Source organism: Cucurbita moschata, unplaced genomic scaffold, assembly GCF_002738365.1.
Source record: "Cucurbita moschata cultivar Rifu unplaced genomic scaffold, Cmos_1.0 Cmo_Scf00012, whole genome shotgun sequence".
Taxonomy (NCBI): domain Eukaryota; kingdom Viridiplantae; phylum Streptophyta; class Magnoliopsida; order Cucurbitales; family Cucurbitaceae; genus Cucurbita; species Cucurbita moschata.
Window position 1 is genome coordinate 1053252 of NW_019268528.1, and position 17883 is coordinate 1071134.

Here is a 17883-nt window from a genome sequence, read left to right on the forward strand (position 1 = left end):
ATAAAAAATAATTTTGGTAATATATATATATAGATATATATATATATATCACAAGCGTATCTAAATAGTAATTAATATTTTAAATTAAAAAGTAATTTTTTTTTATTTGATTGATTAATAGTCAAATAATTAGGAGTGCTATTATATTATAGAGATTAACTAGACCGGCAGGTCGGTCATGACTTATTTTTATTTTTTAGTACAATAATTTTATTGAATTAAATAATACGTGGACCCATTATTTATAGGAAATAAATAATTTATATTGACATCTCTGCCACGTGTCATCACAATTTATTTTATTTTTGGAAATAAATATTTTATTGGCCGACAGAGTTTCACACACGTTTGTTCTAGTTTTTTTTTTTTAAGAATTTTTAGTTTTTTATATATATAATATGTGTGTGATTAACACGAAAACTAACTATTTATATTACCATGTTGTTTTATTTTTCTAATTATAAAATTTTGTATTAAATTTGAAGATTTGATCATCGCAATAACGATGAGTTGTCGTATAAAAATATCTATTTATTTAATAGAGTCAAAGCTTGTCAGGACCCATCTGAAATGGGTAGAGAATCACCATTTAGACGAAGAATCTCGGCATTTTCGCAATTTTATATATATAAATAAATATATAGATAATTTCATATTACAATTTATAATAAATAAGTCTTTTTATATTTTATTTGTTTTACCGTTTCATTCTCATAACCTTTCCATAAATTAGTGATCATTTTATTTCACACCTTATACTTTATTTTAGTTAATAAATTTAAAGTTGGTGAAATTAGGTCCAAATAATAAACTTTGGAATTTATTATAAATATTATTAATTGTATATGATAATGTTTAAAGTTTTTTTTACGAAAAAAATTTACAAAGTAAAATATTCGCCACCGTGGACGGACTTTTGATGGAGGTTTGTCACATTCACACTTTTGATGGAGCGGACTTGCGATTATGCGGCACTCACTTCCCAGCAACAAAGTGAGTTAAGTCAATTCGTTTTTGCATAGGACGTATGCTCGAGAGATTCTGGCTCTGATTCAAGAATAAAGTTATAAAAAACGGGGCAGAGAGTTTTTTAAAGCAAGATTTAAGAAATTGAAATTCGTGTTATATATGATGCAAGCAAAAAAGCAACATCAACGGGTCACAGTATATAACTATCGGGTAGGGGTCGCAACGTGTCCGGTAGTTCCATTCATATGAAAACATGAGAGAATCTGCAAAAGTATTTGAAATTACAAAAAAACCAGAATGAATCAACAAAAGCATAGGAACCAAAATAAAGTATAGATGAAACTAAATGAGATTAAACACAAAAGCATATATATTTCTTAAGGAATGAATGAAATATTATATGAGGGCAGATGAAAATACATCAAAACAGGACGGTATTATTGTCATCGTCTCGTTCAAATGAATCGACGAAAACTAATATATCATATCATATCATATCATAGTAATAACGCGCAATCCATACAACTGTATTCTTTAAATCACCCCCTAAACTGCCACTCACTCATCTCCTTCAATCCAACTTCACTGAAGAGAACAAGTAATGCACGAACCAGAACGACGACAGGAACCCGATCGTACCGGTTGCAAGCATGATTGCGAACACCATTAGAAGGGAGTATCCGAGGTAAAGTGTCGAAGAGACCGGTCCGCTCAAGCTCTTGAGATCAAAGATTAGATAGTTGATGGAATATAAAAAGATGTATATGGCAACAGAACCAGATGCAAAGAAGGCCTTCCACCACCATCTCCAATCCTCCACACACAGATGCATATAGGTAAGAACCAAAGATACTTCAGCACAAACGACCACGAGAAGGATCAAAACAATGAAGAGAAACCCGAAAACGTAGTACACACGACCCATCCAGATGCTAGACATGATGAAGAACAGCTCAATGAATAAGGTTCCAAAAGGAAGAGTGCCAGCACCAAGAACTAACAACCAGGATGGGTACTTTTGAGCAGGGATTTCGCGAGGAATTTGATTAGTACGAACTGGAAACTCGATATGAGGCGCTTTGGCACCGAGGCAACCACCAACAAGTGTAAGGGGAACCGAGATGCAGAACCAAAGCAAGAGCAATATAACAAAAAGGGAAAATGGAATGGCTCCAGTACTGTGACTACCCCATAAAAGGAAGTTCAGAGTGGTTAAGATAAAGAAGGCAATACCGGGAAAGAAGCACGAGACCTTCCACGAGACAGAGATCCAACCTTTGTTGTCGCCACAACCGATCGTCCTCCATAAACGAACAGCAAAATAACCAGCTGCAACACCAAGAATCATATAGAAAAATAGCATACCAGTAATAAGCGTTCCACGAGATGCTGGCGACATGAATCCTAGAGCAGCAAATAATATGGTCACCACTGCCATTCCAAGAATCTGAACTCCATTACCAACCATAATACATAGGAGTGAAGGACTTGTGGGAGCCCTAAAAACATCTCCAACAACAAGCTTCCAGCCAGATAACTCCTCATTCATCTGAGCTTGGGCCTCCTTGTCAAGCTCCTCGTACCGGGTCAGATCCCGCCTAACCGTCCTCAAGAAGATAACAAAGACAATACCAGCAAGAAAAGTAATCACCATCATAGAATTCATGATTGAGAACCAATGGACTTTGGATCCCTCCATCTTAAGATATGCATCCCACCTCGATGGCCATTTGATATCGCTCTCCTCGAACATAACTTCATATGTAAAAGCAATAGGCTGGCCTTCCTTGATAGACATCGACACGGTCGTGGGATCACACTGTACCGCACTAGGATACGCTTGGTACATTTTCAAGTTCTTCACCTGATCAAGATTGTGCACAATGCTACACGGTACAACCTCGAACCCAACGACCATATATCCAGGCACATCAGATCCCCCTTTCCCAATCGTCGGGATCAACTCAGCAGCATCACCAGTCCCCATTACACGAGCCATATTGGCATCCTCATATTTATGAACAAGGACCTTGAATTTCAAATGATTAAACACATAGTAAGCATCTTTAACCTTAACACCAACAGGATAACCAGTCCACCGCAGGACATAACCTTCCTTCTGAGTATAACGAATCGCAGGTAGATTGTCAAGAATCAAATTAACCTGATACATTTCATCAATTCTCTCCTTCATGATCTTAAACTGATCAGATGTCAATGGATCTGAAGCACACACAAAGATATCCGTTTGATTTGTGAACATCTTAAACTGATAAGGTGAATTCTCAATTCGATCTCCCATTAAAAGCTCACCAAGATTCTCAGCACTGTCCTTAACACCTTCTGAAGGCTTACAAAACGGCAAACTATAATACCCATATGGCAATTCGGTTTCGATAGATGTAAGAGAATTAACCTTCACTGACAAGAAGTCGCCAACATTGTATTTGTGGGGATAGCTACCAGGAAGGTAAAACCCATAGCCGAGTTGAAAAATCAAAGAACAAGTTAAAACCCAGATCCGGAATCGACTGAACAACTTCATTCTCGACAAATCCATATTCGATTTGTATCGGATCTGAAACCGCCGGATCAGGGGAAAAAAACAATGCCGAATCAAGAACAAACGAGTACGCAATCGTTTAATCGAATTTGCAAGAGAAAATCTAAAACAAATGCTATAAACATACAGGAAACTTCAAATGAAATTAACAGAAATTACGCGTAGGAAATAGCAAAACAACAAAATTAAATCAAAATGGCTAAAAATTTCGTTTGCAAGAAACGATCCAACAGACCTTTTTACAGAATCGCTACAATCTCCCACGAGAAGGGAAATGTGCACCGGCAGCAGCAGTGATGGAGGAAGAAGGGAGATTACCGGAGAAATGGTTATGGCGGAAGAGACAGCGTCCCTATAATGAGCAACCAAAAAACATTCAGTTTCTACGGGCAGCGTGGGCAGGACTCACGCCTTTAAATTCATGTTTTATTTTGTTTTTTGAAGAGTAAAAAATCCTCAAAATAAAAAAATATATTTTTTTTTAATATTTTATATTCTTATTATAGGAATAAATAAATGTAAATATGATTAAATCAAATACGAGAGATTCAAATCACGAGCATAACCTAATTGATTAAATCAAATATCAGATATTAATTAAAAAATAATATATGATGAGTGTTGATGTGACTCAATAACTCGACCAACCTAACTATCAATTAAAATCATAAAAGTTGTGTTAGGTCATTTTTTTTTAGGATTAATTTGTGGTTGACATTTTTTTGGTCGGGTTAAGAAAAAATTGAGTTAAAACACAACCTTACCCTACTTTTTATTACGTATTTGACTTTTGTAACCGACATGAGTTGTCCGTTAATATTTGATGTTTGGGATTTATGCAAATTTTAGTAGAGGTGTACACAGATTGAGTCGAGCTGAAAAATACTTTTGACTTAACCCAAAATTTCATATTGGTTGGGTTAGTAATCCGAACAACCTGAATAGACTTTACAACTTAACCCTCTATTTTCAGTTGTGTTGTTGGTTTTTTTCTTTTTAATTATTTAAAAAACATCTTTATCAAATAATACATGTCACGATAACTATAATATCAAGAAAAAAAATTTAATTCAAATTAGCATTTAAATTAAACTAGAAATTAAAAAAAAAATAATAATAATAATTATAGTATTCCACCGACGGGACTAGTTGGATATTTAGACACGTGGAGGAGCCCAATGCCCTCCTCGTAAACGGTGAAATGTCATAAATGAACGGACAAATTACAGCGGTGAAAAAAATCCAAATAAAATTACTGAAATTAAGCTGGTTTACTTTTAAATTTAAACCATAAATATTTATTATTATTATTTAATTAAGCATTTAAATATTTTTGTATTATTGAACTATTCAACTATACTGAATTTTTTTTTTTGTCAATTTACTTTCATAAATTATAATATTTATGTCTGTTTCATAATATTTTTGGATTAAATTAATAAAAATATCTTAAATTATTAAAAGACAAACCATATCAATAAAAATTGTTACTGTCGATATACGGACGAATATCGTTTATCGACACCTCATAGATTACCTCTTAATATTTTAATGTTACTTTTCAAAATTCATCAGTATTTTTGAAGTTCAGTATGAACGGTAAGAATATTTTGAATTTTTTAAAAAAGTTTAAACGCTTTTTTTTAAGAGTATTAATAAAGTTTTTAAAAAATTAAGAATATTTAAAATACATTTAAAAGTTAGAAGGATGTTTTTTTTTAATTAAAGATATTTTTGAAATAAAGTATTAATATATATATTTTTTAATTCTTGAAATGACTATAATATCGAGTTATTGACGGTCTATTTAAATTATTAAAATATTTATTTTAATATTCATATTTTCCAGCTTGGATTCTAGAAGAACACGTGGGTGTTGGTATGGTTGGTAAGAAAGAGTTTGTTTACAAGAAACAAGAATTTGGTTTTGAACCTTCTCTCTCAATAATGCAAAGATTATGTCTGGAATAATTACAGTTTTACCCCTTAGTTAAATTTTCATTTAATCCTCAAATTATAATTATTACATTTTTATTATTTAATTTTGAACTTTATTTCATTTTATGAATTAATTTAAAATAATTATAAAATTATTAAAATAAACTAAAAAAATCTACATAATAACATTTTTAATTAATTAATTGAAAGTTAATGTTAGTAAAATCGGATAGAAATGTAAAAGATATAAAATAATTGTGTTACATTTTGAAATAAAAATCAATTGAAAAGTAGATTTTATTAACAAATATAAACTCACTACCAAAAGAATATATTCCCCTAATTTTATTAACATATTTTATATTATAAAATTTTACAATTGTTATCATATAATTTATAATATAATATGTTACACGTGTATAAAATAAAAAAAATGAAATGGGAATAGAATAAATATTTTTAAAGATAATAATAATAATAATAATAATAATAATATCATTTCAGAATATTAATAAAAACTCGGTGGTTTGAACCTCAAAAGATTTACTCAAAGGGACTGAAAATTTCCATTTAAATGGAAAATAGGCGAGCGAGTGGGAAGAGATTTTTCCGAAGAAAAAAAAAAAATATATATATTATTATATTTTAAAATTATGTTGAATTATGATTTTATTTATAAAATATTGGATATATTAAAATATTTTTCATTCCTTTAATAAAAGTTATTTTGAAAAATTAATCTGAAAATTACAGAGTGATTATTTATTTTACAACTAAAAAGCCAATATATATATATATATATTAAAGGTTGTTTTAACGTTTAGTATTGAATTTATTAGGTCTTAACAAACAAATAGCGCCTAAATTTTAAAAACAATGAGTCAAATAATAGGTTGGACCATACACCAACTATTCGGTATGGAGTCCGTAAATAATATGGCATAGATATGGAAGGGTTCACTACTCCGATAGAATCCGAATGGATGGACGTTTGAGATGTCTCGATGTTATGAACGACACATAAGCTCATTATCGATAGATAAAACCGAACAAGCTACGATGGCTGATGACATAAAAAAAATCGTGTCAATTAGGAGCCAAGATGATATGATGAAATGCTACGTTGTGTTCAGAGACTTTGTCTGGAGTAGAAGCAAAGGTTAAACCAGATGACTTATTATAATACAGAGGCAAATCCGTTAGATCGCGAAAGATTGGACATGTAGGCAAGACTTTGGTCTGGAGTAGAGGAAAAGGTTAAACCAGATGACTTATCCTAGTGTAGAGAACCCGTTAGATCCTGAAAGATTGGACATGCAGGCATAGACATCGTGTGTTTTAATCCAAACACCAATTTATTTATTATTATTTTTTTTGGTGGGTAACTAAATTTGGGTCGTTTTATCGCCGGACACAAAAAACAACCCCGCCATTTATTTCGGTACCCGTTCCCCAATCCCCATTTTTGCCGCCTATAAATGCCACTTCCTACGCCCAATCCCGGTCTCTCTCTCCCACGCATTTCTTCAAACATCTTCCGCTCGTGGTGGTCCGATCCTATTCTTCCATGGCCGCCGACGGCCTCCTCCGCCCTGTCTACGAGGCTTGCATCGCCGGCTGCGACACCGAGATCGACCGCCGCCCCTACCACCGCAACTGCGGCTGTGCACTCCACAAATCCCGTCGTCAATCTCCTCGCTGCTCCCATTCCAAGTCTAAATCCATCTTCTATCCCATTCGCCGATCCTGGAGTGAAGGTTGCTTGGCACTCGCCCTCGCCTCTGCTTCATCTTCCCCTTCCTCCTCCCCTGTCATCGGTAAGACCTCTCAACCTGGTGTCGCTTTGAGCGACGATGACGACGACGCTCCTCTTCAGCTTGCGAGGAATTGAATCCGATTCTTCCTCTTCTTTTGTTTTCACGCTTTCGACAATTTTCCTGCCCTAGGTTTTGAATAATTATGAACCATATGAGATGATTTATAATTGTTGTGTGTGTGTTTTTTTTTTTCTTTTAAAGTTTCTGTGATCTGAAAAACAATACTGGATCCATTCTTGTTTTGAGTCGTGTTTTTTACAACTTGCCGTCAAATAGATGGCGAGGATTGATAATCGGTCTTCTCTGTGTTTGGAGAAGTGCCGTTGGTGATTAAGATATACTCCACCATGTGTTTATAGCGTATGTAATTGTATATATACATATATGTTTTTTATGTTCTCTGTCTTCTTCTGAATTTGTTCCTGATTGTTGGTAATCTGCCATGGAAATCTTCTGTAGCATCTGCTTCTTGATCGATTGTTTCTTCTTTTTTCCGTAACGAGTTTGAGGAATAATCTGGCAAGTGGATGCCAATGAATAGAAATGGATTATTTCTTCCAAATTGGAGATCCACCATGATCTTCACGAAGAACAGAGGAATTAAACCTTATTTCTTCAATTTTTTTGGGTGAACTCTAGGGTTTTAAGAAATGGTAGAAAGCATATAAACTAATTAAAATAGAAATACTTGAAAGCTTATAAATAATCAATATAAGAAAATAAAATTGAAATTAACATTTATTAAACTTTATAGGGATTTATAATGTGAATAAGAGAATCAACGTGAGGTCTAATTAAAAATAATCAAAACTAAGGATATAATTAAAATTTTCAATATTGAGAATAAAATAAATAAATATATATAGTAACAACAAAATGATTTTTTTAGGAGTTTTTGCTCTACTTGTTTAAAAAATAAAACTATCGTTGTCTCGAAAATCACACCAAGGAATGTCCTCATCCTATAGTTTTTTTTTTTAATATTTTAAATAAAATTTTAATGGATAATTCTCATTTCAATATTATTACCTCATTTTTTTAAACTCAAATTTGAATATGAGATTTCAATACTATTACCTCATTTTTTTAAACTCAAATTTGAATATGAGAGAATATAATTTTCATTTTTTAGATCTGTCCAGGGGAGAAATCTCTTGCGAGGAAAGCCTCTTTCTTTTTCTTTCTTTCCTGATTCTGGGTAAGATGTTTTGTGGGTAATAAGTATTACACAGCAAATCTCCCATACAGCAAACCCTCTCTACCAAAAACTCGATATACCAAAAACTCAATACACCACCACCACTGTCTAAAGAGTCATACCGCTGTTTCCCCACTCGCCCTGCACCAGGATAATAATGCAGTCATCGAAGGAAATACCACTAAGCCTTCGGCTTTGGCGCACAGTGGAAGGTGCCCTACTCCACTGATCCTGTCTCAGATGTAAAGTAAGTTGCCAAAACCTTAACATCAGAGTTTGGAAACAGTGTCAGGCGTAAGGAGTATGGGATTCTTTGGTGTGAGTTATATTCTCTGTTGTGTGGTGTTGGTAATACCTAAAGGGACGGGTTATGTGTAGGGTACTTTTGTTAATTGGGAATCTCTTCTTTTTCCAGATCTGTCTAGTGTTAAATTAATTGGGAATCTCTCATTTTTTTTCTTCAGAATCTCTGTAGAAATTTTTATTTCAGATCTATTTAGTTAATGGGAGGAATCTCTCCTTGCTCCTCTTAGCTAACGTGGAGAAATTTTCATTTTAGATCTGTTTAGTTAACGGAAAAATCTCTCCTTGCTTCTCTTAGTTAACGTGGAGAAATTTTCATTTTAGATTTGTTTAGTTAATGGGGAGGTTTTCATTTCAGATCTATTTAGTTAATGGGGAGGAATCTCTCCTTGTCTCCTAGCTCTTCTTAGTTTACGTGGAGAAATTTTCATTTCAAATATGTTTAGTTAACGACGAGGAATCTCTCCTTGCTCCTCTTCATTCTCATTATAAACATAGGTCTCTGCAAAGTGGTAAGACCATGTATGGAGGCTGACGCTTGTCCTGTCGAGTGCTGGAAGGTCAAAGAAGTTGGTGAGTCGGCGATCGAAGCCCTAGTGAATGGCGACCTAAGGTAGCGAAATTCCTTATCTGATAAGTTTAAGGTCAAAGAAGTTGTTTACGTGATAACAAAGGAGCCGGCGACCGAAGTCCTAGTGAATGGCTACCGTAACTAAAACGGTCCTAAGATAGCGAAATTTCTTATCAGATAAGTTTTGACCAAAGGCTTGGTGACTTGATAACAGAGTAGCCGACGACCGAAGCTCTAGTGAATGGCGACCATAATTATAACGGTCCAACGAAATAATAATTTGGGCACTCGAGTTCCATAGGTCTTCAAACCCAACATCTCTAGCTGAGATTTTTTTTTAAAATTATTAAATTTAGTTTTATTCTAAAATTATATTAGCGAGATTAAATAGACCAATCAAAATCCATGACCAAAATGTATATTTTATTTTTACTCTTTAAAAATCAATTTCCTTGGAAGCCCAAAAAAAAAAAAAATATATATATATATATATATATATATATATATATATCTGAATAAGTAGTGGGCCCACTCTCTTGTCTGTGGTCACCAATCCTCCATTTCCTTCTACCTCCTCACTGCTCTCTCTCACATCCACAAACACGATGGTCCATCTTCACTCATTTCCCGATGATGGCCTTCTCTCTCGTTTCCACCACCACCTCCTCCTCCGCTTCCGCCGCCACCGCCGTGCTATTACCTCCACATCACCACCACCGCCGTCGCCCTACCGGAGACATTGCACTTCCTCGTCGATCCCTCCTCCTTCTCTCCACGTCCCTCTCTCTCTCCACCGCTGTCGATCCACCTCCCTCCCCGGCTTCCCCTTCGCCGGACACCACCATCACCGACCGCGTCTTCATCGACTTCAGCATTTGCCCAACCAACTTCCTTCCCAATCGTGAATCCGCCGATGATGGCGGCGATTCCATCCTCTGCTCCGATTCCGCCCTCCTCGGTCGCCTCGTTCTCGGCCTCTACGGCCACCTGGTTCCAATCACCGTCGCCAATTTCAAATCCATGTGTACCGGATCCTGCGGCTCCTCGTATAAGGGCACTTTGGTCCACAAAATCTTCCCTGGCCAATTCTTCCTCGCCGGTCGACAGGGTCGCCGCGACAAAGGAGCAGTCCGGCCACCGCAACAATTACCGAGAAATACGGAGACGGTGAAGTCAGATTCGTTCTTGCTTTCGCATTCTAGAGGCGGCATTGTTTCTTTGTGCCTTTCGGAGAACGACGACGACGACGAATTGAAATTGGATCCAAATTATCACAATGTGGAATTCTTGATCACCACCGGCCCTGGCCCCTGCCCCCAGCTTGATAGCGAGAACATTGTCTTCGGGACTGTGCTTGAAGGTACAAATTCAAACTAATTTCTCACGATTTACTCTTTACATTTTACATTTGATCCTTATGATTAGTTTTAGAAGTTTCAATTAATCAGTTTCATAATCCTGCATGCCATTTCTAATCCAATCCATTTGGCACATTAGCTCAGGAGGGATATATGTTGAGATTTATTGGGAGGGAGTCCCACCTTCGTTAATGGAGGGATTGATCATGGGTAAGGAATAGATCTCTATTGGTATGGAGAAGCCTAAAGCAAAGCCATGAAACCTTACGCTTAAAGTAGACAATATCACACCACTGTAGAGAGTCATGATTCCATAGCATCAGAGCTATGCTCTTAATTTAGCCATATCAATAGAATTCAAGTGTTGAAAAAAGAAATGGCTAGCATTGAAGGTGTAGTCAAAAGTGACTCATGCGTCAAACAAAGGTGTACTTTGTTCGAGGGTTGAGGAGTCGAGCCTCGAATAAGGGGAGCCTATTCGAGGGCTACATAAACCTCAGGAGAGGCGGCTCTATGGTGTACTTTTTTCGAGGGGAGAATTGTTGGGAGAGAGTTCTACGTTGGCTAATTTAGGGGTTGATCATGAATTTGTAATAAAGAATACATCTCTATTGATATGAGGTCTTTTGGGAAAGTCCAAAGCAAAGCACCATTGTGGAGAGTCGTGATTCTTAATAGCATACAAATAATGTCACTCATTTTTCACTCCAGTAAAGTTTAATCATAGCATAGATGATTTAAAACAAAGATCAAATTGTAAGGAGAAATCGAATAACTTCACCAAATTAGTGCTAAGCAAAAGGGATGAAATTAGTACAAAAGATTTTTGATATCTGTGTAAAATTTGGGAATTTCAGGTCTGGATGTTGTGGCAGCCATATCCTCAACTCCAACATACAAGCCATCTGAGAGAATTAGGCAATTCAATGATTTGGCTAAGTTCTTAGGAGATGAAAGGGCTCAAAATGCAAGAACAATATGGAACAGACCTCTCCAAACTGTTTATATCAGTGACTGTGGAGAACTCAAAGTTGCAAAGCCTTCACTGACTCCAACTCTGCCTTAAACACAGCCCACTTGCCCTTTGTTATCTCTCAAGGTTCCATTTCTTTGCCTTCTCATATTTCTTTGTGTTCTTCTGTGAAAATTGAACATTCCATCCCCATGTTTTTGTTTTTGTTTTCTCACATGAACAAAGGGCTAACCAGGCCTCAGTTCTTGTTGTGACCATTGTTTGTGTTCAAACCAATCGGAAATCAAATTTTGATGTCAATGCTGTTGACGTTTTATATGCTAAAGAAAGCACAAATTCGTTGTTGTTCACTCATTGTTATTGTTTTTGTCCTGTTCGTTATATGTGAGATCTCATATCGGTTGGGGAGGGGAACAAAATATTCCTCATAAGAGTGTAGAAACCTCTCCTTAATAGACGTGTTTTAAAACCGTGAGGTTGACGATGATATGAAATGCACCAAAGCGGACAATATTTGCTAGTGTTAGACTTGGGCTGTTACAAAATGGTATCAGAGCCAGACACCAGGGCGGTGTGTCAGTGAGGACACTGGACCTCCAAGAGGGTGGATGGTGAGTTTTCATATTGGTTGGAGAGGAGAACGAAACATTCCTTATAAGGTTGTGGAAACCTCTCCCTAATAGATGTGTTTTAAAACCGTAAGACTCACGGCGATATGTAACGGGCCAAAACAGACAATATCTATTAGCGGTGGGCTTGGGCTGTTACCTTCTATATTCCATTTTTTAGAAGCAAATGTGTATCTAATGGTTTGTTGGAGTTATTTACCTGAGTTTCCGACCCATGTTCAACCAATGTTAGAATTATATTGAATTTGTTTAAATACTGTTCAATGTTTTTGACATAGTTTCGAGCACGAACACGAACACACACATTATATCTCAAACTAGAGTGTCTACAATATCAAAGAGACTGTAAACTAGCTAGCCATATATATTTGAAGGATAATCTCTCCTAAGAACTAGTACCCGAAATTGCCTTGGACCACCAAACTCCCCAACTCATTCTGTTTATAATCATTGGAACTCTAATAAGTTAGTCATGTAATTATAAATATGTCGGTTATTATTTCATTCGTTTATTAGTATTCCTCATATTAATTTATCTCTCTCTGGATAGAATGTACTGAAGCCTATATTTTGAAAGTCGTCAACGGAAACATAAGTTAGCTAGTTAAGACATTATATTATCAATCAAAAAGTAAGATGTTTGAATCTATTGTGAGATCCCACATCAATTGGAGAGAGAAACGAGTGACAGCGTGAACGCTGAGCCCATCAATTGGTGAGGGAACAAGTGTCAGCAAAGATGCTGGGTCCCGAAGGGGGTGGATTGTGAGATCCCACATCGGTCAGAGAGAGAAACAAAATCTTCTTGGTAAGGGTGGGAAAATCTCTCCCTAGTAGATAAGTTTAAAAACTTTGAGGAGAAGTGTGAAAGGAAAAACCCAAAGAGGATAATATATGTTAGCGGTGGACTTACTACTTTCTTTCTCGTTCCATTTGTTTGTCTTTTCATCATCTTTCATTTGTGTTCTTTGTAAATGAAAACTTCATCTCCTTGTTTTTGTCCAGGCTTCAGTTTAGTTTGATCATTGTTTGCGCTGGAATTTGAGAGTCATCATTTGAAAATGATGATCAAATATGGCTCGTACTCTTTCATGCAAGCCCTACTCAGCTCAACCCGATATAACTAATTGGTAAAGTACTCAACTCTTACCATTAGGTCATTGTCCTTATGAGTTGGATATCAACTTGCCCACATGATACAATAGCATTTTATATCAAAAGCAGATGGCTAACTTTTTAAAAGCAACGAAAGACGTTCAAAACATGCTACTCAAAGATCCGATTGATATCAAGATTGGTTGTCAATAATACAAAGAAGATACTAAATCGCTCTCTCAAATTCTCACAAAAGAAAGAAAGTAACATGGAGGTATGGTGACCCCTATTTGCTTTGATCTATAACAAATTTTAAAGCATTTTTGCCTATAATAGGGTTTAGCAAAGTGACAAAAAGTTTCTTAATCAAAAGTACAAATATAAACAAACCAAATATAATCTCGAGCACATGACTCTGATAGCATCAATTTGAACAAACATGATTATGACAAATGACACGTTAAATTTCAATTATGAAACTACACTTGCTGGTTGTATATATGAATTATTCATAAAAAAAAATAATATTTTACTACTTTAGACGTAGAGTTACACTCTTATGCACTGGTAGAACAAGTTGTGTCAATACATATAATCATTATAAGCAAGTCAATCATTCACGAGTTGTTCATGAGTTCTACCACTTTAAATACATTTGATACATTTAGTAACTCTATACTCTAATGAATAATTTGTTTACCATTACTTAAGTCTCAAAATTAAAACTTAAGTGAACAACTGCTCGTCTACTAACCATATATGGAAAGAACTGAATTTCATCTCGTATAATTATATTCTCAGCTCTCCATTTGATCAAATCGGTAAGATAACAGACATATTGGATCAACTACAAAATTCATTCCCACTCATATAAATCAAACCACGAGCTCTTATGACTCATTTAGGATTGAGATTGAATCGCATCATTTTAAATTTATTAATTTCACTTATATCTAAGTTGTACTTACTTGAAAAGTGACGGGAAAGAGAATTAAGGTCAAACGTAAGCAGTCAAATTCTAACGACAAGAATAAAGTCAATGGAATAAATTGTCGGAATTTATTTGGGATAATTAATTTTTAGTCTATAAAAAAATTATTAACTAAAAGAAAAAAAAATCATTAGTTTCAATCCATGGACAATAAAAGAATAAATTATAAATAATAAATGAAATTTATAAGCATATCTATGTTGCTATCAGATGTGACAAAATTAATCCATTGACATAATTATTTTCACTTAAAAAACTATATTTTAATTTTTTAGAAAAATAATTATTGTAAAAAATTCATAAGGAATTGATGCAAATTTTATATTTCAATATTTTAATATAAACTTTCCATCCTAAAATATAAGTTAAATTTTAATTAATTAATTTATTTTTTTTAATTTAAGAGAAATTAATAAAATGAAATCTACAATCTCAAATTTATTTATTTACATTAAATTATAAATCAATTTCAATATATATTTTAAAAAATTAGGTAGTAAAAAAATTATTTTTAAAATTAAGAGATGCAGTTTAATATAAAAATGAACGTAACACATGAACTAACCAATTCAGCAAATTTTAATTTATTTAAATTCAAACTAAATTAGGTTTCAATTTTTTACGTCATCACATTTTTTCAACGGCAGAAAACAATAACCGATAAAAGGTTGATGGGCCCAGCTTTAACGTAACAAAGCCCACAAATGGTGAAACCTCCCTCTAGCAAACACGTTTTAAAATTGTGAGACTGACGACTATATGTATAGACTAAAGTAAACAATATTTGTTGTCGGTAGGTTTGAGCTATTACTAATGATATCATAGTCAAACACCGAGGAGTGTACTAGTCGGAGAAGAAATAAAACTATGAGGCTAATGACAATAAGTAACAGTTATTGTGGTATTGTTCGAGCGTCAACCATTCTAAAGTCGTGACGTTGCTTGTTATCATGCATAAAATGAATTAGTCTTTTACAAATCCACACCAATTTAAAAATCATGGTCTCTATACACTCTCCGTTTTATACATTTCTTGTTGTTGTACGCTTTCTCGCCTTCAATGGCGGGGACCCGCTTGTGTTTGTTACCCTTCTTACTCTATCCTTATTTTAATTCCTCCCACTCCCACTTCCCTATCTTCGATTTCACCAGATTTTATTCGCTTGTTCTTCATGTTCTTCATGTTCCTCGTTTTTCTTCTTCTGGGTTTTCTGTTTATTTGCTCCAAACCACAGATTTCGTTCGTTTCGAGTTGTAATCCTTAATGGGGTTTGGTTTCTCTGTTTCTCTCTGTCTCAGTTCATCTGGGTTTTGGTTGATTTTGATGAAACTCTGAAACTAGGTCGATTTTGAGTTGAAATCGGTGCGGATTTGAGAATTTTTGCTGGGTTTCTTCGTTTTCTTCTTGTTTTTCTGTTCTGATTCATTTGCTGAAACTGAGAAACTCCATTGATTCTGAGTTGAACTCTGTTTCTTCTTCTTCTTCTGCGATTGGGTTCTGATTCAAATGCAGAAAACAAATGAGAAACATGATGGATTTTGAGTTCAAATTAGTGTGGATTTGAGAATTTTTGCTTGGATTCTTCGTTTTCTTCTCGTTTTTTCTGTAATGGGTATTCTGTAATGGGTACTTCTGATTCATTTTCTGAAACTGAGAAACTCCATTGATTCTGAGTTGAACTCTGTTTCTCTCTCTGTTTCTTCTTCTTCTGCAATTGGGTTCTGATTCAAATGCAGGAAAAAACTGAGAAACCTGATGGATTTTGAGTTCAAATTAGTGTGGATTTGAGCATTTTTGCAGGGTTTCTTCGATTTCTTCTTGTTTTTCTGTAATGGGTATTTCTGATTCATTTGCTGAAACTGAGAGACTCCATTGATTCTGAGTTGAACTCTGTTTCTTCTTGTTCTTCTGCGATTGGGTTCTGATTCAAATACAGAAAAAAACTGACAAACTTGATGGATTTTGAGTTGAAATTGGTGTAGATTTGAGAATTTTTGCTGGGTTTCTTCGATTTCTTCTCGTTTTTCTGTAATGGATATTTCTGATTCAAATGCTGATAAGAACAGAGAAGCTTGATGGATTTTGAGTAGAAATCCTCTTGGGTTTAATCGAGCAAGTTTTCACCTCTGTTCTTCAGTTCTGATAAAAGTTTTGCAGATTTTGAATTGAAATCATAGTGGGGGTTGATTCTCAGTTTCAATTCCAGCAAGTTTTCACAAATCAATGGCCGGAATGTTGCCGGGAGTTGAATGCGCCAGAAGGCGGCGATTCCACCAGAGCATAACCTCATCGGACACGCCATCCACGGCGGCGAAATTAGGATCCACACGAAGGCCGTCGTTCTGTTTGTACACGAGCAACCGTGATTTTCACATCACTTCATCATCGTCTTGTTCACAGGTATGAATGAATGAAATCTAAGAATTTTTCTGTTTGTTTCGCGGGAAAATTCTGATGAATGTTGAACATAAAATTAAGCAACGGAGCTCATCCCATCAAGCTTACCAGAACGAGAAGCTTGGTGAAATTGCAAGAGAAGCTAAGGAACGGTTGGATGAGAGGTTAAGAACTCATAGAAAACCTGAAAATCCAAGGTAATTTCTTCTTTTGTTGTACGAGGATCAAATGATCGTTCGAATCTTCAAACCATAAAAACAAATCGAAACCGTTCAAATGAAAGGAACTAAATTTGTAATTTAACCTAAAATCAACGTTGAAATCGAAAATAATCATACAGGAAAAAGAGTGGAGAAGGGTTGAAGAACTCATCGGAAAAGAAAGAAAAAGCGAAGGGGAAAGAAGAATCAATAACGAAGAAGAGGTTCACTTGGGGGAAGCTGATGAAATGGAAAGCCTCGGAGCAGGAAGAGTGCGCCGTTTGTTTGGAAGGGTTCAGAGCGGGTGAGCCGTTGGTCCATCTTCCATGCGCCCACAAGTTCCACTCCGCGTGCTTGGTGCCTTGGCTCCAAACCAATGCCCATTGCCCATGCTGTAGGTTCCCGTTTCCCTCTTAATAACAAACCAATCACCGAGCTTGCGATTTTATATTGTTAGATGTACGAGAGAAGCGAAATAAGAAAGGATTTAGCCTCGACATTGCCATTAGGGATCTTGTTTTGCTCTTCAAGACTTTGTTTGTTATATTATATAATCCAAGTTCGGTTTCTTGTCTTCAAATTCACTTGAATCGAGCACATTGTGCGTTCCTTCTTAGATTCTATACTTGAAAACCAAATGGTATTTTTCCGATATTTTTTATATTCTAAATAAAATAAGTAATAAATATAAAAATATATAATATTTAAACTGTCAGCCTATAATTTATTTGTTTTATTGTAAATTTATTTTTATTTTTGGAATTAGATTAAAAATTTAAATATTTAATAAGAAAGATGAAATTGCATTAATATCGGACTAAGCATGTTTTGTTAAAAATTAATTGATTTCAATTATATATAAATATGGCAAAATCAAATT

General features: G+C 35.0%; 4 protein-coding genes across 5 annotated transcripts; 3 read left to right on the forward strand and 1 right to left on the reverse strand.

Moving 5' to 3' along the window:
• Positions 1-1321: 1321 nt before the first annotated feature.
• Positions 1322-3929, reverse strand: LOC111450660 (transmembrane 9 superfamily member 11). Its single transcript, XM_023090894.1, has 2 exons — positions 3768-3929; positions 1322-3547 (listed from the first exon to the last, which is right to left on the reverse strand). The coding sequence occupies exon 2, from the start codon at positions 3527-3529 to the stop codon at positions 1541-1543; it is 1989 nt and encodes a 662-aa protein (XP_022946662.1). The 5' UTR covers positions 3530-3547; positions 3768-3929; the 3' UTR covers positions 1322-1540.
• Positions 3930-7037: 3108 nt separating this feature from the next.
• Positions 7038-7361, forward strand: LOC111450804. The gene has a single exon (XM_023091101.1). The coding sequence runs from the start codon at positions 7038-7040 to the stop codon at positions 7359-7361; it is 324 nt and encodes a 107-aa protein (XP_022946869.1).
• A 2568-nt stretch (positions 7362-9929) lies between these two features.
• On the forward strand, positions 9930-13570 carry LOC111450670 (peptidyl-prolyl cis-trans isomerase CYP28, chloroplastic). 2 transcript variants are annotated; one of them, XM_023090909.1, is made up of 3 exons: positions 9930-10719; positions 11575-11816; positions 13325-13570. In XM_023090909.1, the coding sequence occupies exons 1-2, from the start codon at positions 9990-9992 to the stop codon at positions 11781-11783; spliced, it is 939 nt and encodes a 312-aa protein (XP_022946677.1). In that variant the 5' UTR covers positions 9930-9989; the 3' UTR covers positions 11784-11816; positions 13325-13570. The 2 variants fall into 2 exon arrangements, with proteins under 2 accessions (XP_022946677.1, XP_022946676.1); XM_023090908.1 differs by lacking the exon at positions 13325-13570 and having other exon boundaries at positions 11575-12042.
• A 2573-nt stretch (positions 13571-16143) lies between these two features.
• Positions 16144-17583, forward strand: LOC111450678 (probable E3 ubiquitin-protein ligase RHY1A). Its single transcript, XM_023090919.1, has 4 exons — positions 16144-16806; positions 16885-17000; positions 17144-17163; positions 17200-17583. The coding sequence occupies exons 1-4, from the start codon at positions 16630-16632 to the stop codon at positions 17418-17420; spliced, it is 534 nt and encodes a 177-aa protein (XP_022946687.1). The 5' UTR covers positions 16144-16629; the 3' UTR covers positions 17421-17583.
• The last annotated feature ends 300 nt before the right edge of the window (positions 17584-17883 follow it).